The sequence below is a fragment of the Grammomys surdaster genome, unplaced genomic scaffold, assembly GCF_004785775.1.
Source record: "Grammomys surdaster isolate TR1022 unplaced genomic scaffold, NIH_TR_1.0 168, whole genome shotgun sequence".
In the NCBI taxonomy this organism is placed as follows: domain Eukaryota; kingdom Metazoa; phylum Chordata; class Mammalia; order Rodentia; family Muridae; genus Grammomys; species Grammomys surdaster.
The window spans coordinates 9,381,105-9,406,901 of record NW_021604616.1 but is presented as its reverse complement, the minus strand read 5'-3'; the positions used below and the strand labels follow the sequence as shown (position 1 = coordinate 9,406,901).

Sequence of the window (25,797 nt, the reverse complement as noted above, 5' to 3'; positions counted from 1 at the left end):
TACAAAAACTTAAGTGAGAGAAAAAAAGAATAGAAATCAAAGGAACAATATATATTTAAAAACAACATAAATATTTAACATGAACAAGTTTTGACACCAGCAATTTCCAGATAAGTTAATATACCAGAAAGGGAAATACTAAATAATATATGTGTAAATGTAAAATTTTAAGTGCATGTGGGGGTAGTCAGCTAACAATCAACAGCTTGACATATCACAAATTGTGTCAAACTATGAATATAGGCTCCAAATTGATTGTTATGGTTCACTCATATTTAACTTTGGGTAATAAAATATATTTCTAAATGAACCTTTACACTAAAGTAGTATACAGAGCAAAATGTCATGAACTAGAATTCTACTACATTATAAAAGGTATCATTTAAATTATGATAGTTGGTGGCTTCAATATAAGCACATAAATTGAAGCAAACCATTATAAATTAATTAATTGCCTTGAGAGCTTTACATATATTATGTTGCTCGTTTTCAAGCATGGTATATTGAATATTAAATACATATTAAATTGAACTATTAATTATAGGACAATCAACTATTTAGGATGATTAATTAATAGACATTATGTAATTAAATAACAATGGAATTTCTGAACTAAATGTTACTTCTATTTCAGGAAGAAGGAAGAATAATGAAGTTCAAAAAATAAAAAAAATAAATGAAATGGAAGAATTTACATCAAAGAAGTATACAAGCATTTGACATGACCTAGTAATGGAGACTTAGACTCAGAGAAAGTGAATCACCAGAACAAATGTGGTTTTCAAACATGGAAAATAAATGGCCTTCATACTGTAATACTAAAATATAGTTGGATAAAGAATAAAACCAGATAAAATTGCATTGATACTATCATTGTATTATATATTTTAAATTTATATATGAATGAACCCTTTTATGAAGTTGTTAACATAAAAGGTAAATTTATTGTTTCAACTATATATTAGGAAAATTCTTACTTCTATAATGTGTTTTTTTCTTCATATGATTAAATGAATTCTTCTCTGGTCTCAACAAGATAATGTAACACTTGGGACCAAATATGAAGGCAAAGAGTGCTGTGCTGGAAGCCAAGATAGAGAAAACTTCCATAGCCACCATGACCTTCCCTTTAGTGCTGTGATAGACAGGAAGAAAGGTGACCCAGACACAGAAGAACACCAGCATACTGAATGACAGAAATTTGGATTCGTTGAATGTATGAGGCAAATTTCTAGATAAGAAGGCCATAGTATAACTCCCAAGGGCCAAGAAACAGAGGTATCCCAGAACACAGTGGAAGGCAACAGCTGAGCCCTTGTTGCACAAAATGACAATGTGTCCATGTTCGATATGGTCATCTTTGTCAATGAATGGTGGAGATGTTGCCATCCATATTCCACAAAGAAGAAGCTGGATCAGGGTGCAGATAGGAATGATGTAGTTTGGACCCCTTGATATCATTAGCCACCTTACCATTCTTCCGGGAAAATTTACTTTAAAGGCAAGGACCACAGTAATAGCTTTGGCCAACACAGTGGCAAGTGCCATAGTGAATGCAACTGCAAAGGTGGTCTGTTGAAGGATGCAGGAAGCTGTGTTGGGCTGACCAATGAAGTTCAAAGAACATAGGAAACAGAAGGTGAGTGTGATGAGCAAAATGTAACTCAGAGATCGATTATTGGCCTTGACAATAGGAGTGTCTCTGTGTTTCACAAAGACCCCTATAACAAAGGCAGTAAGTGCAGATAAGCACAAAGCTATGCTGGCTAGAGCCATTCCCAAGGAGTCTTCATAGGACAGAAAGCTCACAGATTTTTGGTAGCAGTTGTTCTTCTCTGTATTTGCATAGTGACTCTCTGGACACTTCACACACTGGTCTACGTCTAGTCAGAAATATAAGTTATTATCAGATCAGGAGTCCAGCCAATGGTGATTCCTTTTATTCTGAGACATTTCAAACTACAGGGACTGTCACAGATGTCACTGTACTTTTTTTTCTCAGGGACAAAGTAATTGGTGTGGTGGCATGCATAATTTTATTTTTTTATATTTTTGTATTTATTTTCACATATAATAGGATTTGAACCAATTCTACTTTAACTAGTACCATCACACTCTTTCCCTTCTCTCTTTTTTTACTCATAACTCCTTCTGATCTTTATCTCTAACTTTTACATTTTAATAGCCACAAAGTCTACTTAATACTGCAAGTTTACATACAACTGGGAATGGCTTCAGTGAGAAAATATGTAGACTTTCATGCCCTACCTCTGTAAAGGAGAATATTGAGCCTTTTCAGGTATTCATCAACTTCCAGTAAATTCCTTAACAATCTTTATGTTAGTGATTTAAATTGTACTACTTAATTCCTTTGTTTCCTTATTCTACAATATTCCTCTGTCTTTACTGACAATTCTGTAACACTTTCAAAGTAACTAGAATACTAAATTACACTAGAAAAACTGCTGTGGCCCTGATAGTACTCATCATTCATAGATCCTTTTTAATTTAAATATAGAAAATCTAGATTAGAGAAAATACGTTTTCCAAAATTTTTCACAAAATTCTTTCTTATATGTGAAATGTAAATTGACTTTTCTCACTAAACTTCCGTGTAGTTTCAAGTTCTGTTTATTCTCTACTGGAGTTTATGGTATAGACCCTATTACATTAGATAGTGCTCAATAATCACCCAATAACATGTTTTTATAACATTTGCGTCAAGCATATATTTTCACTGAGATAGAATATTCTTAGAAAACATGAAGGATTTTCAAAAAAAATTGTGAAACTCTGCTCTGGAATTTTTAAAATTTTTGTAAATATTGTGATTAACATAAAATAGATGTTCCATGATTTATAGATTGCATTACCTTGGCATATGCTTGGCCCAGAGAGAAGTTCTATTGTGAAGTGTGGGCTTGTGGAAAGAAATATGTGACAGTAGGAGAGGGCTTTAAGACTCTTGTCCGAGATACCAGGAAGTTTGTCTTTATCTAGAAGATTTCACCTGTAAATGAAGCACTCTCAGCTCATCCTTTGCTGTCCCTGCCTGGATACTTTCATTTTGCAGACTCGTGGATGATATACTGGATCTCTCAACCGGTAAACCAGTCCCAATGAAACGTTATCCTTATAAAAGTTGACTTTTGAAAGTGATTGTTCACAACACTAAAACCCTAACTAAGACATAAGTTAGTACCTATAGTGAGATATTTCTGTGATGGGCCTGATGATGTTATTGGTTTTAAGAATGTGGATTTTCAGATTTAGGATTTGGAAAGGGTAGAATGCTTTAAGTGGGGCTTAATGGGCCGTACTTGTAGGAATATGAAAACCATTGTTACTGAGGGTGATTTGAACTGTGGAAGCCTGGTCTTAGAGGTTTCAGAGGAAAAGAATTTTTAGATGAGGCTACTGTTGTCATACTTTGGTGAAGTATGTGGCTCCATTTTGCCCTTCTCTAAGGAGCCTAACAGAGGCTAAAGCAAAGAGATTTATATGAATTGAATTCACAAAGGAACTCCCAAAAAACTAAAAGGAAATTAGATCTCTAAGTCTCACGCAGATCATTGTCATATAAGCATAGCAAGCTTAGAAAAGAAAAATAGAAAGCATATGGTTCAAGTAAAAATAAAGGAGCCCCACAAAATAAAATGGAGCTGAATCCTAGTTTCACAGAAAGAGTTAAGAGAGTGTTGATACCTGTGCAAGATCTCACCCAACCAAACTACTTTTTTGCATTTGAAGTTAAACATGGAATACTTCACAGTTTTCATCTGGAATGAACTACTGTCCAGAAATAGAGGACAAACCTGTGATCCAGATCTTGAGGTTGGAAGACACAGGTTTTTTTACCTGGATCATGGGGAAAAGTGGCCTTGGAAAGCTTTGGTCAAGGCTTGGTAGTACTCCTTTAATACCAGGAGAAAAGAGAAGCAGATCTCCGAGTTTAAGGTCAGGCTGTGACAGAGACATTTTTAAGTAGAAAAAAATATTAAATCCAGGTGTGATAGAACATTCATTACATGCATTACATCTCAGCATTCTGGAGATAGAGCCATGCGAATTTTGAGTTCAAGGTCATTCTACAGAGCAAGTCCAAGGACAGCCAGTATTGTGCAGTTAGAGAGTTGTAAAAAAAAGTTGGTAATAGGGAGCCGTATTCCAGCCCCAGAAATCAGCTAAGCTCATCAGCATAATGCATAGAATATGGCTATGGATTATGACTTAATTAGAGAAGGGGACTACTGGAAAAATTGATGCTGGTTAGCTAGAGCTAAGAAATTTGCTATAATTAAAAATAGATCAGCATTACTGAGGTGAAATTATCTTGGAGGTGTTTTCTAAAGAGATAAGGAAGGTGTGTTCAAGAAATAAGCAAGGTTGTTTCTTGACATGCAGTTGGACTTGGTATTATGGTCACCTCGGTGGTATTGGATTTGTAAATAAGAAGGGGTCACGGATAGTAGATAAGGCTTGGTATTGTGAGAAGCAAGAAAATGTCATTGGTGAAGGAAAATCCTCCATTGCAGTTGATGGCCTAGGACTGGAGGTGTCATGAAAAGATATTGAGACTTACTACCAGGAAGAGAGCCTATGATAGGTTATGGTTGAAGCCTATCTGTAGTGTAAGAACACAGTGTACTGGAAATGTGAGTAGCTAGGAATGATGACCAACACCAAAATCACCCACAAAAATAGTGGATTCAACTAGAGCCTAGAGTGCTACAGAGGGCAGAGCTGGAGAAATGATGAAGCCCTATGGAGGAAACTAGATGATCATTTGTAGATCTGAGAAACTCAAAGAAGAAGCAATATGTTGAAGTTTCCTTGGAGACCTCAAAATGTCGAAGATTTCAGAGCTATGGGGTACCTGCTGAAGAAGCTACTAGCAGGGATTGGAACCAGCCCAGGAGCAAGAAGTTTGTTACAATCGAGAAAGATGAAAAAAGAGTGGAGATCTGAAGATCTCCTTGATATCAGACATGGAGATTCAGAGTCTGGAGTTTACCCAACTGGTTCATGTCTTCCTTTGTGTATTAATTATGTTGAAGAGTTTCAATAAATCTCAGAAGAGACTTTGAACTTGGATTTTTAACATTGTTGAAACTGTTATAGAATATGTGGATACTGTAAGTTGAACAAATTTTTTTTTATAATGCTATGCCTATTTCCTCCAAACACTCAAGTGGTTAAACAACCCTATAGGGCCAAAGGAGTGAAAAGTCCTAGTTTGAATATGCTTGGCCCAGGTAGTGGCACTGTTTTTAGGTGTGGCCTTGTTGAAGGAAATGTGTCACTGTGGGCATGGACTTTAAGACCCTTATCTCACATGCCAAGAAACCAGTCTTTTACTACCAGCCTTCAGAAGTAGATGTGAAATTCTGAGGTCCTCTGTATCATGCCTGACTGGATGATGCCAAGATCCTACCTTGATAATACTTGACTAAATTTCTGAAATGGTAAGGCATCCCCAATTAAATGTTGTCCTTATAGGAGTTTCCTTTGTTATGGTGTTTATTCATAGTAGTAGAATCCTAACTAAGACAATGGATTACACAATATTTCTATATATCATAAACTGTAATTGATAACCCAAGTGTCAATTTTATTTCATTAACAACCTTTAAATAATATGTAACATAAAAATATACTATAACCTTACTATGCAACTTTCTATCAGCAGTATTTTTAAATTTAGAGTGTTCAAAATTTTTTAAGACGTATATTATTGTACAATATAACAGCCAGATTTGTTCTTAGTTTGTGAATGACACATCATGCATACACAGGATACATTCAAAAATTCACTTTATATATTCATGTGTTGTGGATGTGTGTGTGTCTGTGTCTGTGTGTAAGGATTCTGCTTGGGTGAAATTTCCAAAGTAAAATGTATTATCACTGAAAGTTGGTATTTAAAAAGAGGATGTGGGCTCTTCATAAGAATCAGAAGCCTCCATATGAAGTTGAGAATTGTTGTATCAAAATTTGTGAACAATACTAGTGGGGGATTTCAACACTCCACTCTCAGCAATGGACAGATCATGGAAACAGAAACTAAACCAAGACACTTTGACATTAACAGAAGTTATGAACCAAATGGACTTAACAGACATCTATAGAACATTTCATCCTAAAACAAAAGAATATACCTTTTTCTCAGCACCTCATGGTACCTTCTCCAAAATACACCATATAATTGGTTACAAAACAGGCTTCTACAAATACCAAAAGATTGAAATAATCCCTTGCATCTTATCAGATCACCACAGACTAAGGCTGGTCTTTAATAATGACAAAACCAATGGAAAACCCACATGCACATGGAAACTGAACAACTCACTGCTCAATGATGACTTGGTCAAGGAAGAAATGAAGAAAGAAATTAAAGACTTTTTAGAATTTAATGAAAACGAGAACACATCATACCAAAACTTGTGGGACTCCATGAAGGCAGTGCTAAGAGGAAAACTCGTAGCTCTAAGTGCCTAAAAAAAGAAACTGGAGAGAGCATGCACTAACAACTTGACAGTACAACTAAAAGCTCTAGAACAAAAAGAAGCAAATACACCCAAGAGGAGTAGACGGCAGGAAATAATCAAACTCAGGGCTGAAATCAACCAAGTAGGAACAGAAAGAACAATACAAAACATCAACAAAACCAGGAGCTGGTTCTTTGAGAAACTCAACAAGATAGATAAACCCTTAGCCAGATTACCCAGAGGGCACAGAGACAGTATCCAAATTAATAAAATCAGAACAGAAAAGGGAGACATAACAACAGAAACTGAGGAAATTCAAAAAATCATCAGATCCTACTACAAAGGCCTATACTCAACAAAACTTGAAAACCTGGATGAAGTGGACAACTTCCTAGACAGATACCAGGTACTAACATTAAATCAGGAGCAGATAAACCGTCTAAACAGTCCTATAACCCCTAAAGAAATAGCAGCAGTCATTAAAAGTCTCCCCACCAAAAAAAGCCCAGAACCAGATGGTTTTAGTGTAGAATTCTATGAGGCCTTGAAGGAAGACCTAATACCAATTCTCTTCAAACTATTCCACAAAATAGAAACAGAAGGAACACTACCCAATTCATTCTATGAAGCTACAATTGCACTCATACCCAAACCTCACAGAGACCCACAAAGAAAGAAATCTTCAGACTGATCTCCCTTATGAACATCGATGCAAAAATACTCAATACAATTCTAGCAAACAGAATCCAAGAACACATCAAAACAATCATAAATCATGATCAAGAAGGATTTATCCCAGGAATGCAGGTATAGTTCAATATTCAGAAATTCATCAATGTAATCTACTACATAAAAAATTCAAAGACAAAAAACCACATGATCCTATCACTAGACGCTGAGAACGCATTTGACAAAATTCAACATCCCTTCATGATAAAAGTCTTGGAAAGATCAGGAATTCAAGGCCCATATCTAAACATAGTAAAAGCAATATACAGGAAACCAGTAGCCAACATCAAACTAAATGGGAGAAACTTGAAGCAATCCCACTAAGATCAGGGACTAGACAAGGCTGTCCACTCTCAACCTACCTATTCAGTATAGTACTGGAAGCCCTAGCCAGAGCAATTAGACAACAAAATGAAGTCAAAGGGATACAGATAGGAAAGGAAGTAGTGAAAATATCACTATTTGCAGATGATAAGATAGTATACTTAAGTGGCCCCAAAACTTCCACCGGAGAATTCCGAAACCTGATAAAGTTCAGCAAAGTGGCTAGTTATAAAATCAACTAAAACAAATCAGTATCCTTCCCCTACATGAAAGATAAACAGAATGAAAAAGAAATTCGGGAAATGATACCCTTCAGAATAGTCACAAATAATGTAAAATACCTTGGTGAGAATCTAGCCAAGCAAGTGAAAGACCTGTATGACAAGCACTTCAAGTCTATAAAGCAAGAAATCGAAGAAGATTTCTGAAGATGGAAAGATCTCCCTTGCTCATGGAATGGCAGGATTAATATAATAAAAATGGCCATCTTGCCAAAAGCAATCTACAGATTCAATGCAATGCCCATTAAAATCCCAACTCAATTCTTCATGGAGTTAGAAAAGGAAATTCTCAAATTCTTTTGGAATAACAAAAATCCCAGGAGAGTAAAAACTATTCTCAACAATAAAAGAACTTCTGGAGGAATCACCACCCCTGACCTCAAGCTGTACTACAGAGCCATAGTATTGGTACAGAGACAGGCAGGAAGATCAATGAAATAGAATTAAAGACCTAGAAATGAACCCACACACCTGTGGTCACTTGATCTTTGACAAAGAAGTTAAAGCTGTCCAGTGGAAAAAGGACAGCATTTTCAACAAATGGTGCTGGTTCAACTGGAGGACAACATGTAGAAGAATGAAAATTGATCCATTCTTATCTCCTTGTACAAAGCTCAAGTCTAAGTGGATAAAGGGCCTCCACATAAAACCAGATACACTGAAACTAATAGAAGAGAAGGTGGGGATGAGCCTCGAATATTTGGGCACAGGGGAAAAGTTCCTGAACAGAACACCAATGGCATATGCTCTAAGATCAAGAATTTACAAATGGGACTTCATAAAATTGCAAAATCTCTGTAAGGCAAAGGACACTGTCAATAGGACAAAACGATAACCAACAAATTGGGAAAGGATCTTAAACAATCCTACATCTGATAGAGGGCTAATAGCCAATATATAAACACAACTCAAGAAATTAGACTCCAGACAACCAAATAACTGTATTAACAAATGGGGTATAGAGCTTAACAAAGAATTTTCAATGGAGGAAACTGAAATGGCTGAGAAGCACCTAAAGAAATGTTTAGTATCCTTAGTCATCAGGGAAATGCAAATCAAAACAATCCTGAGATTCCACCTCACACCATTCAGAATGCCTAACATTAAAAACTCAGGTGATAGTAGATGCTGGCAAGGGTGTGGAGAAAGAGGAACACTCCTCCATTCTTGGTGAGACTGCAAGATGGTGCAACCACGTTGGAAATCAGTCTGGCAGTTCTTCAGAAAATTGGACATAGCATTACCTGAGGATCCAGCTATATCACTCCTAGGCATATACCCAGATGATGCTCTAACATATAACAAGGACATATTCTCAACTATGTTCATAGCAGCCTTATTTATAATAGCCAGAAGGTGGAAAGAACCCAGATGTCCTTCAACTGAGGAATGGATAAAAAAACTGTGGTACATTTAAACAGTGGAGTATTACTCAGCCGTTAAAAACAATGAATTCGAGAAACTCCTAGGTAAATGGATGGAACTGGAAAATATCATCCTGAGTGAGGTAAGCCAATCACAAAAGAACACACATGGTATTTACTCACTGACTATAGATATTAGCCCAGAACCTTGAAATACCCAAGATTCAACTCACAGGCCACATGAATTTCATGAAGAAGGAGACCAAGTGGGGGTGCTTAGGTCCTTCTTAGAAAGAGCAACAAAATACTCAAGGGAGAAACTATGGAGACAAAATGGGGGCAGAAACTGAAGGAAGGGCTGTCTGGAGCCCATTCCACCTGGGTATCCATCCCATGTGCAGTCACCAATAGTAGATGCTGATGTGGAAGACAGGAAGTGCATGCTGATAAGAGCATGATATAGACGTCTCCTTAGAGGTCTGCATGAATCTGACATATTCAGAGGCACATGCTCACAGATAGTCATTAAACTGATCATGGAGTTCCCAATTGAGGAGTTAGAATTAAGACTGTTGGAGCTGAGGGGGTTTGTGGCCCCATGAGGAGAGCAACAATACCAACCAACCAGAGTTCCCAGTGTCTAAACCACCAGTCTGGGAGCACTTAGGGAGGGATCCATGGCTTCAGCTGTATATGAAAGGGTGGAGGGCCCTGTCTGGCATATGTGGGAGAAGAGATCCTTGGTCTCATGAAGGCTGGACACCCCAGTGGGTGGGAATTTGATGGTAGGGAGGTTGGACTGCCAGGGTAGGTAGAGGTATATCTGCAGAGAAGCAGAAGGAGGAATGATGGGATATGACGTTCCTGGGTGGGTGGGGGGAATGGGGTAAGAGGACAACATATGAAATGTAAATAAAACATCCAATAAAAATAAATATAAAAACATCCCTTTAACAAGAAATAAATTATATCTGACTTCTACTCAGATCATTTTCACTTAATAACATACTATGGAATCCAATGGAGAAATAGAAAGTTTTCAAAAAATCTACACTTACCTGTCTCATTAGAAATCTCATTGTCTGCACAAGGAGTGCACTTGTAGCAGCAGATGGCCTTGTTCTCCAGGGTGACTTTTCTGTATCCAGCCCCACAACTCTCACTGCATGCAGATTGGGGGATCTGAGAAGAATGAAAAAAAATGTTACCTAATTTTTAGGGTTTTATGATAAATCATAAAAAGAGAGTCTTTGAAGGTCATACACTGAAGGACAAAGTATTGTTATTAATACCTAGATATACTGAAAAAATTATTTGTAGTAATGGGGAATGGGTAACTGGTGGTTGCCACCTCAAAGTCCCAGATGCCAGGAAAACAAGAGACCCCCAGGATATATCTCGGATGATATTAGCTGAAATACCTCACAGAAGGGAAGGAGAACTTGTAAAGACCATATTTATGGGTTAGTTAAGACCATGTTTGAGGGTTGGGGCCACATACAGATCTCAAAAATATTGACTCAGTATTGATCCTACCTAAAGAATATACAGGGGTAAAGAATGGAGCAGAGTCTAAAGGAAAGATCATTCAGAGACTACCCCAACCTGGGAATCCATCCTGTATGCAGCTATCAAACCAAGACACTACTACTGACACCAAAAAGTGCTTGGTGACAAGAGCCAGATATAGCTGTCTCCTGAGAGATTTTGCCAGTGTCTTACCAATACAGATGCAGATGCTTGCAGACAACATTTGAATGAGCACACGGACCCCAGTGGAGTAGTTAGGGGTAAGATTGAAAGAGCTGAAGGGGTTTGAATCCCCATGGGAAGAACAGCAATATCAACCAACCAACTCCCTCCCTCACCCAGAGCTCCCAGTGACAAAACCACCAACAATAGATCACACATGGAGGGATGCAAGGCTCCAGCTGCATGTATAGAAGAGGATGATGACCTATCTGGTATCAATGAAAGGGAAGGCCCTTGGCCTCATGCCCAGTGTAGGGAAATACTTGCTAGGGCAATGAGGCACGAATGGTGTATAGTGGAAGGACTCTCATAGAAGCCAGGGGTTGGAGGATAGTATAGGGGGTTTGCAGTCAGGAGACCGCGAAAGGGATAACATTTGAAAAGTAAAGAGGTAAAATAACCAATAAAATTTTTTTAAAAGGAAATTTTTAAAAAAGAAAAAATAGATTATGACCTTGAGAAGGCAAATGTGTTTAAATTTTTGTCTGAGAATTATCATAGTATTAAACAAATTGGAAATTTAATGAGTTAAGAACACGTTTGTGAAAAATTAGTGATTAGGAACATGATATAGGAATCCATGGTGTTTGAATTGTCTAACACTATCTTTGTACTTTCTGACAACTGTGCTGTGCATCTTAACTTCCACCATTACTGTGAATCTTCATTGTCAATATGTTTATAATTATTGTTGAAGCAAATACATGTATATTTTAGGAAGAAATATATAGATAAATTTAGCTAAGGTTAAAAGAATCAGTTAAATTATAATGTCACTATTGTACAAATGTAAAAATTACAGAGAAGATAGAGGAGACCTGCAGTATTCACTGCTTACTGCATTCAGAGGATATTACATCAGCAGCACCCTCTTACATCTGAAAATCATAGATTTTCAAATATGATGCTCTGTACCCTCAAATTGTTCTGTAAGTTATTTCAAGTTATTATTAAACAGTGGATGATACAGGACATATTGAGAATTGTAGGACAATTAAGGGATGCCAATGGAGTTATTATATGATATTTTGAAAAAAATGTTCCATATAGGCTTAAGGGCTTGAGCATTTAATTCCTTTTAGGTGACATTATACGGAAAGTTATTGAAACTTTGTTAGAATTTAGACTTGCTGATGAAATTATGACACAGTGATTGGGAATTGAAAAGCTAAAATGTTTCCTTAATTCCAGATTTCTAATCTTATATACTGTTAATACATGTGGGTAGAAACATTTTCTTTTCATTTCCTATGCCTGTCTCCAGTATGACAATTTGATGGCATGCTTCTATCTTTTGTAGACTCTGAAACTTCTAGAACCATACAACAAAATATAGTCTTTCTTTGGAAACCATCCCTCCCTCTTACCTTCTACTCACCAAAGTCTGCCTTCTTTGACCTCCTCTCTTAAAAAATGGAACCAGAAACAAAGTCGAAGTAAAAACCCCTCTGCCCTCCATACCCAAATCAGTCAGGCAAAAGACTAATAAGACACAAAAGATCAAAACAAAGCAAAACAAAATTTAAAGGTCAATAAAAACAGCAATGAGTTAAAAAAATAGTCTTTCTTTTAAAAGTCTTTTTGGTCATGGTTTTTGAGCATACAATAAAAAATAAATTTGATCTTGTTTCATGATATTAATCCCAAATGTGAGATTTGTCTCCAGTATACTAACTCATGAGTCATTTGGAGTAGCAAATTTTCTCTTACCAAGTGTCCCACCCTGAATTTGTGACAAATGGAGAAAAACTAATCTTCATACATGTTAACAATGGCAAACTTATTGAACGCTAAAAAATTCCATTGATATGAAACAAAGAAAATGAAAAGCCAGCATACTAGTATTACTTTATGATATTTTACACTGATACTCAAAGTGTAATGGAACTTGAGTCAAGCATCATTATACAACAAAACATACTTGTGTTAGTAAAATAAACACAAAACTTTTAGATAATTCATAACACACCTCTGAAAATATTTCTGGCCATTGTATCATCTGTTCAGATACAGACAACTGTTGACCCTGGGGAGCATTTGCAAAAAAGGATCCTATTTTCACTTTTAGTCCAAGACCCTTTGGTAAATTCCAAAGGTTAAGAATGTCATAGTCTGCATCTATTGTCTGTCTCCAATCTGGACTCCTTTTGTCTCTCACTTCAATGTCCTTCAGGAATGTGTTAAGCTGAAAGGCAAACATAATTTTATATTACGTTATGATCAAGGGACAGAACAAATTGTGGGTTGTGCAAGGAGTCTTATTGTTCTTAATTTCTGCTGTGAACAACATCAAAATTAATGAATATTCCATTAATTATGACTAAGAAAACCTGAGTCTGCAGAATACCATTCCATTTTAACTGATCTTTCATTGAAAACTTTGAACCAAGCTCAAGTAAGAAATTAATGACAACTGAAAAGATCAAGCTTTTTGAAACTTAGCAAAATCTACTTGCTTTTAGAATATACAGTTCCAGTTTTTAAAATGAAGGTGATAATGCCTATAAATTAATTAAAAGGCATCATATCTATGTAAACCAACCATCATTGTTTCGATTAAGTGTCCTGTTTTAATTCATATTGTAACAAATACATAAAGCAATGTGTTTTAATTGCAACTACTAATATGAGAAAATTGTGCACTAAATATTGATGACATTAACTTGGCTTTGACTAAGCATATTTGACCCTTGTGTCTTGCACACCATTTCAAAAAAAATCATACACTTGAAAGTACTTTGACATCTAGGTAAAGTTAGAAAAGTAAAAATTGTATGATTGTGAACAACATAAACTGAATTTTACAATGCCTAAGTTAGTGTTGTTGCAAATCTCATAGGTCAGAGAGCTGAAAATAAAATACAGTAGAAATGTTATTACCTGCCATGGAAAAAAGTTCATCTCTTCTCCAATTTCATCTGGTTGCATTTGAAGTTGCTGAAGTCTCATCTCATGGAGGCTGTGAGCCACAGCATACACACCATTGTAAATATTAGTACTCTCTTCACTCATGGCCACGTCAAATATGTGACTAGGTAATACATCCAAAGAAGCGTTGGTTTGACAGTTGTCCAAAACATTACAATTAATATGAGAAAATGAGCACTTGAAGAGCAAATACCACAACTTGGGAAGATAAATGTCTTCTGGGTATTTATTAGGATTAACTGTTTGAATAAATTTGGTAAACTCAATATTCTCTCTATAATTGTGCTTAAAAATTAGGCTTCCATGGAATGTGTCTAACATGAAATAATCAGCATAGTCAATAACATGATGTTCAATGTTCATGACCCAGACATTCCATGTCAATAACCTTTGAGCAATATTTCTCATTACAACTTCTAGAGAATCAATGTCCCCATAAATAATTATTACATTTGTCTCATCCATATTTTCCCAGAATTTGGCAAAATATGAAGTCCATGTGGCTGGAATCATTTTTACAAAAGCTAGGCAGATTTGTTTTCTTTCCATCTCTTCTATAAAATCTGACAGAATTTTATTTCCTTTGTGGTCATCAGGGATGATGAGACCAACCCAGGACCATCTAAAATGAACCATCAAAGAAACAATGGCAAGTGAAAGAGATGTGTCCTTGGAAGCCATCTGGTGGAGAGACGAGTATTGACCATGGTCACTCAAGAGAGGATCATAAGGCCCAAAAGCAATCTGTAGAAAATTGGAAAGAAGAGCAAGCATATAAACATCAAACAAAATTTCATTCCTGATGGAGTAGATGAAAACAGGAGAACATTTTCAAAGAACATTCTATTAGCTACATTTTACAGAAATTTCTGTTAAACCTGTAAGTTTCAAGGACATACCTGGTTTTATTTACTTCACCAACCTTTCTCTTGCAAGAGAAAAATGGATTGAACTCCAAGTGTCTGCGTATTGCTTTAATGTTTGGATAATTGATCACTCTTTCTTTTTTTGTCATAGAGTAAATATTTTTTTATTAAAATATATTTTCATACAATATATTTGCATTATACTTTCCCCTCCCAATTCCTCTCATCCTCCCCACTTCTCCAGCCACCCAAACCCACACCAATTCATTGATTCTTACATTAGAATAAAAACAGTCATCTAAAGTGAGGAGGAAGAGAAAGAGGTAAAATAAGGAAAGTTGACAGGAGCCTGATATAATTTTTCTCTGAGACCTGACTAATACAGAGGGGATGCTCCTAGTCAATCAAAGTACTGAAAACAGGAACCACAATGGAGGAGTTATTGAAAAGACAGAAGGAGCTGAAGGGGTTTACAACCCCTTAGGACAACAATGATTTACCCCCACCTCCATCCCTGAGATCCCAGAGACTAAACTACCAAAGAGCACACATGGAGAAACCCATGGCTCCAGCCACATATGTAGCAGAGGACTGACTTGTTAGGCATCAATGGGAGGAAAGGCCCTTGGTCCTGTGAAGGCTTGATGCTCCAGAGTAGGGGAATGTTAGTGTGCTGGGGCAGGAGTGTGTTGGTGGATGGGTGAGCATCATCACAGAGACAGAGGTAGGGAGGATTGCATAGGGGGTTTCCAGAGAGGAAACCAGGAAAGGGGATAATATTTGAAATGTAAACAAATAAATTTACCAATAAAGAAAAAATAAGCAAAGTAGAATAGAAAAAAAAAAGAGCCAAAGAAAAACCACAAGAAACACATACAGACACTGAGAGACATATATTTAGACACGGACAAAATTCAAAAAGGACAATCAGAAACCATAATACATAGAAAAATATCTGTAGGGTGAAAAAGTACCCAGGCAATGCATTGTGAATCACAAAACCCTCCAAAAATCCCATTGAGTTGAAAATGTGTTGGCCATCTGGGCCATGGAGCCTGCTTTTAAGAATTATATATATATATATATATATATATATATATATATATATATATTGAGACTCCATTGGGGAAAAGTAGTTTTTCTTTTGACAGAGTTTATCAACTGGAGAAAGCCTTCTGGGTTATGAATATAGAATTGTGTCCAGTTCCCTTCTCATTGCTGAGAGACCATGTGGCTTAGACCTGTGCAGGTTTTGTGTATGCTGCCTCAGTCTTTGTGAGTTCATAGTTACATCAGTAACCTTGTATCCAGAAGGCCTTGTTTCCCTGTCTTCCATTGCAATTGGCTCATACACTGTTTCCACCTCCATTCCATAGTGTTCCCTAAGCTGGTTGTAGATGTGACACAAACAACCTTAGAGCTTAGGATGAGACAGGATCCACCCACTGATATTAAGTTGGCCTTTATTAGTCTCAGTGATTTCAGGAACCAGAATGTTTCATGGTCCCTTGTATGTGTCAGGAGCATAGTCACCAAACATAGATGCTTTCCTGGAAACATTCACATTCTGATCACTCTTTCAGTTTAAAGACACCTATAACATGAACAAAGAGTACTGACTCTCAGTTACCACAATCCGAATTCTCTTACCTGTGGAAATTTAAAGAGGTGAAACAATGTCCCAATTTGGGCAGATGTTATCCATGATGTTCCTGTGAGTGCAGCACTGAAATTTCTCTTTTTGCAATTGTAATTAGGTAAAGCCTCTCTCTGCAGATGAGCTGTGAGCCAAATAACAGCATTCATAAGTGTTTCCTTCTCAGTGAATCTGACATTGTAGAAATTAAATCCAAGAGATATATTGGGTAAAAGATTGGGGTTCCTATTTATCCCTTCAATGGCATATCGCAGAGCCAAAATATACTGGTAGTTCTTAAAGTTATACCTGTGTAAGTGGCATAGAAATACATAAGAGAATAGACATATATATCACACATATCTACATATTTTGTACAGTAAATTTTATACTTAAACTTTGATTATAGAAAACATGTAATTTAATTTCTTCACCATGAATAGATGAACTAAATTAGGTAAATATTTTAGGGTTATGAAAGATCTTTTGCAATTGCTACTTATCAATTATAGATCCTCAAAGAATATATTATTTATATTTTATATGTTGATCCTTTACACTTTGTTTACAAACCATGAATCATTTTCCTCCAAATAATGGATCAGTTGGAATCTAGATCTTTGGACTTCTAGGGTCTTAATTTATGAATATTTACTATTTTATTATAAACTCATCCACTTTTTAAACATAACATGTTAATTAAATTATATTCAAAAGTAAACATCATTTCATATGTGGCCATTGAAGGTATTTCTCTGATACAATTTTCTGCATATGACAGCCTAGAATGGCTAGTGTCATAGACTAAGCATAGAGAAAACTGCTTCTGTATCTGAATAGATGATATTAAAAGGAATGCATCACCATGCACTTTACATTTTTATCATTATATGTGTTTGTTGTTTATGAGTGTGACTATTTGCTTGTGTATCTCTCAGTATATGCAGTTGTATGGAGTTCAGGGAGCATGAATTCAAGCTGAGACAACCCAAGTTTGATTCATAGCACTTCACCTTATTTATAAATAGTTTATTTTATTTATTTATGTATTTGTATTTATTTATGCACTTATGCATTCTATTCATTTACTGATCAGGTGCTTGCTTCACTTACACAATATCACAGAGTGTATAACTTGACTATAAGTTGTTGTGTACATTAGGCTGGTCTTGACCTCATAAGTACCTACCTGTCTCTTTCTCTAGACTACTGGGAATAAAGTCTTCGACCAGCATATCTATCTACTTGCTGGAATTCTTTATTTTTTATCACATTTTCCTGGATCTCTACACAGAAAACTTGTCAAGATTCTTCTTTTTCTCTCTCCTACCCTCTATATAATCACTGGATTACATATATGTATTCATGTTCTTTTGAAATGGCATGTTCTACTCTCTCAAATACCTCTTCATCTGTTGAACAATAACTTTTGTGGTAAAAATAAATTTTACTCTGAAAAGTTCCCAATCCTCACTGACAAAAATTTCATTTAATTTCTCTGTCAAAGTGAGTTGATCACAAACAAAAGAAAACAAAACAACAATAACAACAAAGTCATTAAGTTTTCATAGTGTATATTTTTCTTCTCTATAAATGCTTAAAAATTTAACTAAAAATCAGTGGGACAAAAATAAGAACCAAAAGTTAACAATGACCTCAGAAAAAGTGAATTTTCGAGACAAGAGGGAAATTAAATATATGATGTCATCCTAAATATAATATCGTATAATGATCTGTGAATGTTCAAGTGAATCATAACACCAGCAAAGAGAGTGAAGGTCAGCATGAAGTCCAACCCCTATATAAGAGGGAATTCTTCTTAGTTAAGCTTTCATTGCTATGAGGAGACAAAATGAGCACTGGCTACTCTAATAAAGAAAAACATTTAACTGGGGCTAGTTTACATTTTCAGAGTATAGTCTTATTGTCATGGTGGTAACCATTACAGTATACAGGCAGAAATGGTTTACAAAATTTATCTGAGCGTTTTACATCTTAATCCACAGGCAGCATAAGTAGAAACAGGGGCACATTGGCTAGACTTGTTCTTCTTAAACGTTTAACCCTACCACCAGAGTGACACACTTTCTCTAACAAGTCCATACCTACTCCAACAAGGCCACACATCCTTATAGTGCTATACATTATGCTCAAAACTTCTAAGGAGAATAGATTATAGGACCATTCCTGTACAAATCACTGCACTCCATTCCTTTACCCTGATAGGGCTATAGCCATAAACTTATGCAAAATTAATTTAGTCCATTTTAATTTCCCATACTCTAAAACAGCCTCAGGTGTGTTTAAAGCTCAAAATTCAAAGTCTTTTCTGAAATTAATGTATATGTGCAATGTAATCCCCTGAAAAATAAAATTAAAAAGTAGACCACATACTCTCAAAATATATTAGCAAAGAGTTTATAATACCATTTCAAATTTGAGAAAAAACTAATAAAGTCAGAAAATATTATATAAAGACGAGATGAAAAACAGCCTGTGCAAATTCCTAACTCTACAATTCCATGTCAGATTTCAGAACGATTTTTAAATCTCCAATTCCTTTCAATTCTGTTGAATTCAAAACACACCTTTCTCTGGGGCTTTTTCATTCCCTGTTAGCAATGCTCCTGGGCAGTTATTCCATTCCTCTGACATCTTAAATATCATGAGACAATCCAGACTTCTCCTTTGGTGTTTGACATAATGACTCCTCTAAGTCTCTTTGTACAGACATCCCTGACAGTCTCCTGTCCTTAACAGATGTCCTCAGTCACAAAGAAAGATGCCATAACTACTTTATTCAATTCTTGACTCTTAATGTTAAAATCACATGGCTGAACCTGCCAAGTTAGGATGCATACGAGAGCTGGAACATGGCTCCCTCATAAAATTAAAACTTCACAAGTTTTCTATTCTTTTTGCCTTCACTTACATTCTAATTTTGGATATCCTGAAACTCAATCTGTAAACAAAGCTGTTGGCCTTAAACTCCTTTTAACAAATTGGAAGCATAGCTGGGTGGAATTTTGTCCAAAGATTTTTCACTCCCTTTAATGCATTTAACATCAGGCTTTCTTTTAATCTCTGTATGTGTTTGAACACAGCAATTAGGTTAATAGTGGGATTTAATACTCTTTGTGTCCTCAATCTGTACAGTTTGTATTTTTGTTTTTCAGTAATTTTGTTTTTTGTATTTTTCTCTATATGTCTTCATATGATTAAACACTAATAACCATATACCATTGACAAAAAGAGGCTATATTGAAATTCTCTTTGCCAATAGAATAAATCTATAACTCTACACTTTAACTTCAGGCACACTCTTTGAACAAGGTCAAAAGGCAGCATCACTCTTTACCAAGATATCGTAAGAGCAATTTCTAGGAAACATACTAACATTCTTCTCCTCTGTGTCCACTTGTGCCAGGAATACAGAGATCAAATTATACTCAGTAACACTTTTTTTCCACATTCTTCTTTAGTTCATACATTAATCAGCTCTAAAAGAATTTCTTTGCTTTCTTAAAAAAAAGTCCCAAAAATCAATATTCCTCCAAATCCAAAACAAAGCCTATCACAGCAGTTAACCTTTCACTTATATCAACTTGTGGTTTCTTTGCATTTGGTAGATGTGCAGACACACAATGACCATAAAATGCCTCATAAAGAAAACATTTAACTTCAGCTTACTTACAATTTTAGAGATCTTGTCCATTTCATCATGGTGGGAAGCATTGCCATGTGTAGTCAGAAATGCTCTTTCAGAAAGAGCTGAGAGTTCTACATTTTTATCCACAGGCAGCAGAAATGATAACCCTGGGCAAAATTGAACTTCTTAGACTTCTAAACCACTTCTGCATAGGGGGGCACACTAACTCTAGCAAGGCCACACCTACTCCAAAAGACCACTCAGTATGAGTGAGGCATTCACACACGAGTCTATGGGGTGCATTTTTTACTAAAAGCACAAAAATATTTCCATTTGATAACTTCTGACAGAAGAATCAGGTTTCTTGAATAATGTGATTTCTTCTAGACAAATAATATTCTAGGATGACCTCAACCTCAAAGGTACTAGAGCAACATAAAGAGAACTTGATTGAGAATTGTATTGAACTACATCAGAAGCAGTTTCTATGCGTGCAGAGCTGATTTGATGATTTTCTAAGATTTTGCTAATTTACATTCCTATAAAAGGAACAATTTATTTTCAATGAATTAAATTTATCTTTATCTTCATGCATATAACTAGAAAGCATAGAATGAACTTGAACATGTCCAATAGAGAAAAGGCAATTTCTAAATTGCAGCAAGATTTGTAATTTCAACATTCGGGGCTAAAATTGTAAAATAGCTATAAATCAGTGACACAGGTTTTTATAAAAGGGGCTTTTCATTAGTACTTTACAGAAAATAACTATTGTCATTTGTTATGCAAAGATTTCTTGTGTGAAGAAAATTGGTTTAAGATCTTAATAATTAAAGTAAACTTGTTTGAGAAAGATTCATGAGTAAATTTTTTTGTGGAGTTTCTGTCCTGTATTGCCAGTGGTTGCCTGCTGCAGCTTTTGGATAATTCTACATCAAAAAAATGGATTGGTTGCCTTAGGTTGTTTAATTACCTCTGTTTGAGTGGTCTGAGGTAGGTTCCTTACATGGTTTCCCTGGTTTAATAAGATTGCTGTATTATTAGTGATTACATTAGTATCAGAGAAGGTAGAGCCATTTTTATAAAAGCTAGTTTAGCACTCTTAAGTCAATGGTACTCTTCCAGACAAGGAGGACAACTGGTTGGATTTCTTCTCTGAATGGCCTTAGGAATATTAAAATTTATAGTGCCTCCTGTATTGTTCGGACAGTGTATGCTGATACGTCCAGGCTTATTACTTAAATGCTTTTGTGAACCAAGACTGATTTATTAAATATTAAATGTACTTGAAAGAATGAATTTTTACTGTGTATGGATATATATAATAACTTGATTCAATAAGTGTTATCTAAGCTGGGGGTAGTGGGCTTAATCATTGCTGGTATGACAGTTGTAATTACATTAATTGCTAGCACTACTACTTCTGAAATTGCTTTGGTACAGAAGTTAAGACAAATATTAATAGCAAGATTCTTTCCAAAAATGACTTACTCCTAGACTTTGACAATTAGAAATTTATCATAGGTATAATCTAAGGCAAAGACATTTCAGGAGGATCCCCTGCTAGTTATTAGCTTGTCCTATGAAGGCTCCTGACAAAACCTAAATTTGTGGATGAGAAATATGGGCAGAGAGGGTGGGTACCAGACAAGGTTGGGACTTTAGGGAATTTGATCAATACTCTGATGCTAATACATGTTAATATCTTATAATCATTAAGATTGTCAAGGATAATTTTTATTTAGGTAGGAGGACTTGCTCAGCAATTTAGGGGGTCTTTTTTCCAGAACATCCAGGTTCCATTCCCAGATATAATACTAGTCAAATCACAAACATCCAAATCTTGAGTATCCAATATATGTCCTGACTCAATGGTACAAACATGAAAATCTCATATATTCATACATAAACACAGTCACAAACACACACAAAGAAAAAATTAGTAGTCATAATAATATTAGCATGATGAAAAGCAATAGAGGTGTTGAAACATACAAAGCACAATAAACAGCCTGGAAGCCTGGATACAGAAAAATTGCTTATGATACCTACTAACTATATCCTTGATATTAATTATAATGCTATTTTGTAAATGCATGCATATGTTTAGAAATTAACCTCATTTTTATTTGAATGATTAATAAAGAGCTTTGATATCACAAACAGAAATGAAAAAATTGGAAAAAATAATTTTAAAGAAAAGAAGACAATAAAAATGTAAATGAAAAAATATAATAAAAAAATTGATAAGTAGGATATTTAATTTGAGAACTAAGATCAATGACATTTTCTCATGTATAAATATTATATATTCAAATAAATACACATAAATATTTAAAGATACATATGATTTTTGAGAATTTCATACATGTGAGTAGTTAAATAGTTATCATTACTAATGCAGCAGAAATACTCAAAATCTGCAGTCATAGAACATTGCTCAGAGGCAACTTCAAAAAACAGATTGAATCACTCTCTTTTGAACGCCAGTTTTTTAAAGCACCTGCTCTATGGTAAAATAATCCTTACAGTGGTGACAAAAAGGGGGTCAGTCTTAACACAGTGAGAAATTGCCAAACAAACTTATGCCACAAAGAGTACACTGAATGCCATGAGCTGCTTTTCTTTGTATTTTTAAATCTGGTCAAATATACCTCTACAGATTATGTGTTCTGCAGAATGCACACAGAGAAAAATAAGCTCACAAACAAGACCTTACTGCCAATGAAAAGTGCAAATGGGATAAATAAAGGCCAGTGGCTACAACAGGGTAGACACCAAGGAAGAGCATTTGTAGTTAATAAAAATTATGATAATAAGGCCATGAAGGAATTGTGTTTGCATTCAAGATTCAGTCAATGCTTTTGTACTGAAAGCCAATTAAGCATCACAATATAGTTTGAGTGGAGCCATATTCATTGGTAATAATCACGAAGGAAAACATGATAGAAAAGACTCAGAAGGCATTATCTATATGAGAAATGTTCTAGAAAATTGGCTTGTTGTTTAATATGTAAAATTGCTAAAAATAGTGCATAGCTCCAGTAAAATAATAAAGCTTATTAAAAAGAAAATTGCTTAGAATTGAATTCTTGGGATACATCAATTTTAACAAGCTAAGAGCAATAAAATGAATATATTTGATGAAATTAATTTTGACATATATGTCTAAACCCATATTTTACTTGAAGAGAAGGAAAATATATCACTCTCATAAATCCTTAGAGAAAAATATGCAACTTGACTTGGAAAGGTTCAAGATAAGTCAGCCAAAGGATTGAACATATTGGCCAATAATACAATTTATGGATTTCAGAAGTTTTGTACTAAACCTGGGGACATAACCATGATCTTAGCACACACAGGGCAGGATGAGAACATTTGTTTGAACATTTTTACCTTTACCTGAAAATGTGGGCCACATCAAAAGTCTGTACACACATTCAAATAATGGATGAGATAACAAGGTTGAAAATACTATACCATGAACATGATTATAAAGTAAGCCACAATTCTCTTAAAATTTTTCCATGCTCACAAGGAATACACTATACAACAAATATTCTTAATACATTATAATAAAAGTGACTGAATTTTGTCATTAATATATAGATCATGCACTTCTGATTTTATACAAGCTCAATGATTTCCACAGCAATCAGATATGTTATTTATAATGACTAAACCGAACTAATTGGTCACATATCTGGAAGAAGAATGTTTGCCATAAAAGACTTGCTCATGCACAAAATGAAGAGAACCATGTTGTTAAATGAACTGCTGAGAGGAAAAGGCACCAGAAATTTGGATTTATAAGGACCATTAATTATAATGAAGTAAAAGAGACCACACCTAACAATCAAAGTTATCCCATCTATTATGAATGTGAGAAAATATTTTTTTCCTTTGAGTTAAAATTTGTTTCCCTAAAAAATTAGAAATACCATGATATATTTTCTTCAAATAAAAATTTTATATAACTATTATTGATATATTTGAAATTCAAAATAAATCTGTCAAAGAAATAAACCATTAAGTGTTCATATCTAAAAAGTGTTTTCTTCCACTCTCTTTGATTTAATGCTTTAAAACCTTAAAATGTTTTACCAAGGACAGAGAATTGTCACACAGGGCATAATTCACCATCACACATTCTTTGATTTTTTTTAACAGTTATTATGACAAATTTACTTTTAGAGATTCTAAAATTTTCAGTCTATAACATTTGGTCATTTTCTACTTGTTGATTTCCAACACATTTCTTCATGTATACATTGGCATATACAAGTGTATTTGTTTTATTTTCATGCCATACTGCCCATATCCATACAGAGATAAGAAAGTATTCTTGGGAAAGGAACGTCTGGTTAGTGTAAAAATATCTTATTTACTTTATTAAGAAACATACATGAATATTTACCAAGCAATATTTGTCTGATACTATCCATTACCCTGAATTATAAAACTCAAGGTAAGAAACAACACCAAGATGAAACTTTCATACTCACAACATCATGATGGACACATACATAAAAACAAGAATAAATATTGAAACCACTGGAGTAAAGACGTAAACACAGGAAAACTGTTTGAGATTAAAAGTTAAATTATAAATCAATCAATTATAATAAAATATGAGATAAATACAATATCTAAGGAGAACAGAAATATTCATAACTTCTAACTGTGACATTGCTAACTGTGGAATCAGCTACATGTAACACACATGGCCTCTTCACTCTAGTATCACAATAAACATTCAGAACTGATTGTAATCAATGACATCATCTAATATCACAGACACAATCAGGACTTCCAAAATCCTAAGAACAATATCACACTTCCAATAAGTCATACTTCTTTGAAATCATAACAATGAAAACTATTCAGACATTGTGGCATAACAAGTGTGACAAATATGAGGTTATTGTTATCAATCATTCACTAAAATGAATACAGTTAAAGTTAACATTTCATTTCCCAATGAGTGAGGAATATAACCCAAAACCAAAATAAAATTGTTAAAAACATATTAAAAACTCTGAGTGAATTTATCAAAATAAAAAGACCACATCCTCTAAATCATAAGAATTCAGAACTCAAAAAATAAATAACTCTACTCACTGTATGTAATTGTCTAAATATTGGTATGGCATAGTTGGATGTGGCATTTTCTTCCCAGTGTAGAAAGTATGAAGAGGGAAAAATGCACCAATCACAACATCTCCTTCATGGTGAAACTCTTCAGTGATTATGTAATAACATCTACTTATATTAAAGGTAAAAGCAGAGGCAAATTTTGGAATTTGCAAGAGCCAGAAGGTAAAAATCCAGGAGAACATCCTTTTAGCACATTGGTATTCTTGATGCAGAACTCAGTGTCCAGTACATATATTCTTGGTTAATGTTTTTACAACCATGTATGTTTTGAATATGTTGATGACTAAGTCTGTCACACTAATCATTGTATGGGATTTGGAAAGCCATTGGGAATTTTGAAACTATCCTTTCCCTTGGACTGTGTTTCTGAGTCCTCTATTCAAGTGAAAAACAAGTTCATAAATAGGGTTTTTTTCATATTCTTGACTAGCCAAAGGCACTATGACTTCAGCAAAGACTACTAACATTAAAAGCTCAGCATTGATATTCTTTAGGGATGAATTGTCTAACTACATGAAGGAAGAAACTTTTAATATGAAAAACATTTTAAGCTCATCCTCACAGGTAACATCAGACGAAGCCAACTAAGTGAAAAAGGAAAATGCTCAAAAAGCATTGTA

The 25,797-nt window shown here is 34.9% G+C and overlaps 1 protein-coding gene across 1 annotated transcript; it reads right to left on the bottom strand.

Annotated features, from left to right (window-relative positions):
• Window positions 1-954: 954 nt before the first annotated feature.
• On the bottom strand, window positions 955-25,359 carry LOC114620339 (vomeronasal type-2 receptor 116-like). Its single transcript, XM_028766435.1, has 6 exons — window positions 25,142-25,359; window positions 16,383-16,677; window positions 13,819-14,610; window positions 12,908-13,123; window positions 10,245-10,368; window positions 955-1,883 (listed from the first exon to the last, which is right to left on the bottom strand). The coding sequence occupies exons 1-6, from the start codon at window positions 25,357-25,359 to the stop codon at window positions 955-957; spliced, it is 2,574 nt and encodes an 857-aa protein (XP_028622268.1).
• Window positions 25,360-25,797: the final 438 nt, after the last annotated feature.

Coding starts and splice junctions, on each gene's coding strand:
- LOC114620339 (XM_028766435.1), bottom strand. CDS start 25,359: ATGTTCTCCTGGATTTTTACCTTCTGGCTCTTGCAAATTCCAAAATTT. Junction 16,678..25,141: donor TATTTAGACAATTACATACA/GTGAGTAGAGTT, acceptor CCACTTACACAG/GTATAACTTTAAGAACTACC. Junction 10,369..12,907: donor GGCCAGAAATATTTTCAGAG/GTGTGTTATGAA, acceptor CATTCTTCTCAG/ATCCCCCAATCTGCATGCAG.